We start from the raw sequence: 4508 nt of genomic DNA, 5'->3' as shown, positions 1-4508 counted from the left end.
AAAAAAAAAATTTTGATTACAATTTAATTTTTTGTGTTATTTTTTACAATTTCAAGTTCTATCGGGCTTAAAAAAACACCCTATATTAAAATTAAAACAGGGCATCCTATTTTGTTCATAATTTTCCTTTTATCTTGACCTTTTCCCTTATTTCCATTATTTTTCGTGTTTTAGTGTGTACTGTATTTTTATATTTATCTTACTGTACATCTTATTTTTATTTCCTTTAATTTACTCTGTTCATTTTTATAAAATTTTCACATATTTTACATAATTTTTAGCCATACTTTAGTTTAATTTTATTTCATGTTACCTTATACTCTTGGTTTGTTTGTATCTTTTTTAGCCATGATGAAGCCCTGCAAAATGGGACTAAAATAATGTAACAATTATTTGTATCTTTTTTAGCCCTGATTTTCTCAAACTTTATGTTATTCTTATTTCTCTTGTACTGTATTGTTTTTTTATTTATCTTTTATCTACTTTTTTATTTATTATTTCCATTTTGAATAAATACACCCGGTAAATATAATTTAAGTTATAGCATTGCGGCGTATATGATGGATGTGTAAGGTTGTAGCACTTAGTAACGAGCGGATCCCTAAAATGTTAATAAACACTGAACCAATAGGTAAACTTCCGAGGGGTAGACTGAAATGTAGATAGAAGGATTGCATTCAAACTGATTTAGTAGAATTGGGCTTAGAGGGGCATCACTGGAAGGATGTATGCAGAAAGCGTTTAGTGGTATTGGCATCGAAGCTTCGGGTTCGTTAGGCATTCATTATTATTATTATTATTATTTCTTGGAGAAGTTTGTCAGGGTAATTTATGTTGGGTTACAATAAATAGTTTAATTGCTATTTGAGTTTTTTTGATCGCACCAGGACTATCTTTCTTTTATATATTACACATGGTCGATCAACAATCTTCCAATACAATGTTTAAAGTTTAAATGTTTAATGTTTAATAATGTTTAAAGTTTAATTTTTTTTTTTTCAATAAAATAATTAACCTCAAAAAATGTCTGCCAAGTACATAGGGTAGGAATCATAACTTATTTTTTATTGTCTCTTTATATTCTTTGAAAGTTTCTTTTTATGGATTATTATTTATTATATTATTATTTATGGATATCATTTTTCTGCTTTTTCTATTGCAGTGGTAATTATCTACCTGGCTTAATGATTTGTCGTTTGAGAATAAAATTTACAGGACGAACCGTTGCTGAAATATAATAATAATAATAGTTTATTTATTCTGGGACGATTCCCTTTAGAATGATGTAGAGAAATCAATAGATGAGGGCTGAGGAGCCTCAGAAATACTTACACAAAAAATACAAAGAAATATAATAAGTCATTATAAAAAAATAATTATAGGTTACTTTCTTACTTTTCAGTTGAACAATAAAAAAAAAAAAATAAAATAAAAGAAAAAAGAGAAAAGAAAACGATGTAAAAATAATTAAGAATGATATAATAGTTTAAGTTTGTCGGGGGGTGCGGGTCAGCAAAGAACAACATAAATAAATATGGTTTTGTTTATTTATGTTGTCCTTTGCTGACCGCACCCCCCCACAAACTTCTCCAAGCATTAATCTACGGTCAACTATCTACACCTCATTATTATTATTATTTCCATTTTGAATAGTTTCTCATTCCTTTTTGTAATTCCAGTTTATTTATACTTTGCACTGTACGTCTTATTTTTATTTCCTTTAATTTCCTTTGTTCATTTTAATATAAATTTTCACATATTTTAAATCATTTTTAATCATACCTCAATTTACTTTTATTTCATTTTATCTTATTCTCTTTCTTTGTTACATTATTTTTTTTGGTTGAATATTTTTTAGCCCCGATGAAGCCCTGCAAAATGGGATTAAACATTGGCTCATAATAATTAGTTGATTTACTTTTTGAGTTATTTGGACAGCATCCGCTTATTACCATCTTCCTTTTGTATGATTGATGGATGGCGGAATTGGATAACTTGGAAGATGAAGGAAGCCAGGAAATTCTTACAATGGTAGGAAGGATAAAGCCACTTCAACTCAACATAAAAACGGGAAACAGAGGTGTCCCTTGGGATCCCGAAAATGTATCGTACACAGCAATTAATCAAACGTTTTAATTTCACCATCCCGAAGATGCATCGTACACAGCAATTAATCAAACGTTTTAATTTCACTTCAAGATCCCCAGAGATGCCCCCCATATACTGTACAGCAATAGTCAAAGTGGGTAAATATTGGAGAATATAGCTGTATCCAGGTAGGACTTTTTTTCTATGTATAAGCAATAGTAGATTTTGGGACACAAAAATGGGACGAACCATTTTTTGAAATATAATTGTACTGAGGAAAATACATTTACACACTAATAAGCCAAATTAGCGAACAAAATTTAATAAAACTGATACAGGACCTACTAAAGATCCCTGACAACACATCAAAATTGGATTAATAGTTTGATTGATCATACCCGAGTAAATATTTGACTACAGACAGAAAAAGAACAAAATTATTTTGTTAGTTAGTAGTTTAGTGGTGGATACATAGATTTTAACATAATACAATAAACACAATAAAGTTTAAAAAATGGATACAATAAATATAATATAGTAAGGAATTTTATTTTTTCACATTTATCTACTTTTATTTTTTTATTATTTCCGTTGCCATTAATTATTTAATATCCTTTTGTTACTCTTACTAATATATACTTAATATAAAATATATAATATATATAAAATATCAAATAAAAGTCCTCATAATAGAAAATGTTTGCTTGCATTATAACTTGTAGACATTAATGAACTAATTTTTTTTTTTCTGTCTGTAGTCAAATATTTACTCGGGCATTATCAATCAAACTGTTAATCCAATTTTTATGTGTTGTCAGGGATGTCTAGTTGGTCCTGTGTTAGTTTTATTAAATTTTGTTCGCTAATTTTGCTTATTCATGTGTAAATGTATTTTCATCAGTACACTTATATTTCAAAGATGGTTTATCCAATTTTTGAGGCCCAAAATCTACTTTTGCTTATGCATGGGAAAAAGGTCCTATCTGGATACAGCTATATTCTCTAATATTTCCCCACTATTGCTGTACAGTATATGGGGGCATCTCTGGGGATCCCAAGAGACGCCTCTGTTTCCCGTTTTTATGCAGAGTTGAAGTGGTTTTATCCTTCTTACCGTTGTAAGTATTTCCTGGCTTCCTTCATCTTCCAAGTCATCCAATCCCACCGTCCATCATACATCTCCGAGCTCCTTCAATTCAAATCCTCTATACGTTCCCACAGTACCTGTTCACAGTCTTCAGATTTATACACAAGGGCCCACCGAACCGCTGCTTTTACATCGTTTTCTTTTCTCTTTTTTATTTATTCATTTTTATTTTTTTTATTGTTATACTGAAAAGTAAGAAAGTAATCTATAATTATTTTTTTATGACTGTTTATATTTCTTTGTATTTTTTGTTTAAGTATCTCTGAGGCTCCTCAGCCCTCATCTATTGATTTCTCTGTATTATTCTAAAGGGACTCGTCCCGTAAATTTTATTCTCAAACGACAAATCATTAAGCCAGGTAGATAATTACCACTGCAATAGAAAAAGCAGAAAAATGATAATTTCCATAAAAAGAAACTTTCAAAGAATATAAAGAGACAATAAAAAATAAGTTATGATACTTACCCTATGTACTTGGCAGACATTTTTTGAGGTTAATTATTTTATTGAAGAAAAAAAAATTAAACTTTAAATATTGTATTGGAAGATTGTTGATCGACCATGTGTAATATATAAAAGAAAGATGGTCCTGGTGCGGTCAAAAAAACTCAAATAGCAATTAAACTATTTATTGTAACCCAACATAAATTACTAATTTAATATAATATAATTAAATATAACATATTTAAATTCTTTTGAACACTTCCGGACCTTTTTTATGTTAATTATTGTAGTCCAGTATAAAATTGTTATAATAAAATATTATTTATTAATTTATTTCTTAATGAAGAATTATTGTGTTTTTATTTTTTCAGCGAATGTCCAAATTACAATTTAATTATCCCAGTTTTGTTGAAAGAAGGATTATTAGCCCTGCCAGATCACTGTAAATTAACCCCAGGAGTTCCCCTGAAGCCTATGCTTGCACATCCGACCAAAGGTGTTCAGGAGGTACTTAAAAGATTTGAAGATTTGAAATTCACTTGCGAATGGAAATACGATGGTGAAAGAGCACAAGTAAGTAAATTTTTACTTCTTTTATGTGAATAATAAATAATGAAAACTTTATCTGCAACATTTAAAGATGGATGACTACTCGTGACCTAATTCAAAGAGAGCTGTTCACTGAGTGAATGATTAGCGATTTAGAGGAGAAGAATTTAAGTTCAGTTTAAAGAATTATAGTGATTAGGGGAGAAGAATTTAAGTTCAGTTTAAAGAATTATAGCGGATTAGGGGAGAAGAATTTAAGTTCAGTTTAAAGAATTTTAG

At 29.2% G+C, this 4508-nt stretch overlaps 1 protein-coding gene across 1 annotated transcript in view; it reads left to right on the top strand.

Moving 5' to 3' along the window:
- DNAlig1 (DNA ligase 1) overlaps positions 1 to 4508 on the top strand; it is a 34807-nt gene that overhangs the window by 19466 nt on the left and 10833 nt on the right. Inside the window, exon 11 of the mRNA XM_014439004.3 lies at positions 4052 to 4253. Coding sequence (XP_014294490.1) covers positions 4052 to 4253 — 202 coding nt within the window. The remainder of the gene's footprint in view (positions 1 to 4051; positions 4254 to 4508) is intronic.

The sequence above is a fragment of the Halyomorpha halys genome, unplaced genomic scaffold, assembly GCF_000696795.3.
Source record: "Halyomorpha halys isolate HHAL.00 unplaced genomic scaffold, Hhal_1.1 Scaffold72.1, whole genome shotgun sequence".
In the NCBI taxonomy this organism is placed as follows: domain Eukaryota; kingdom Metazoa; phylum Arthropoda; class Insecta; order Hemiptera; family Pentatomidae; genus Halyomorpha; species Halyomorpha halys.
This window is presented reverse-complemented; position numbering and strand designations above follow the sequence as displayed.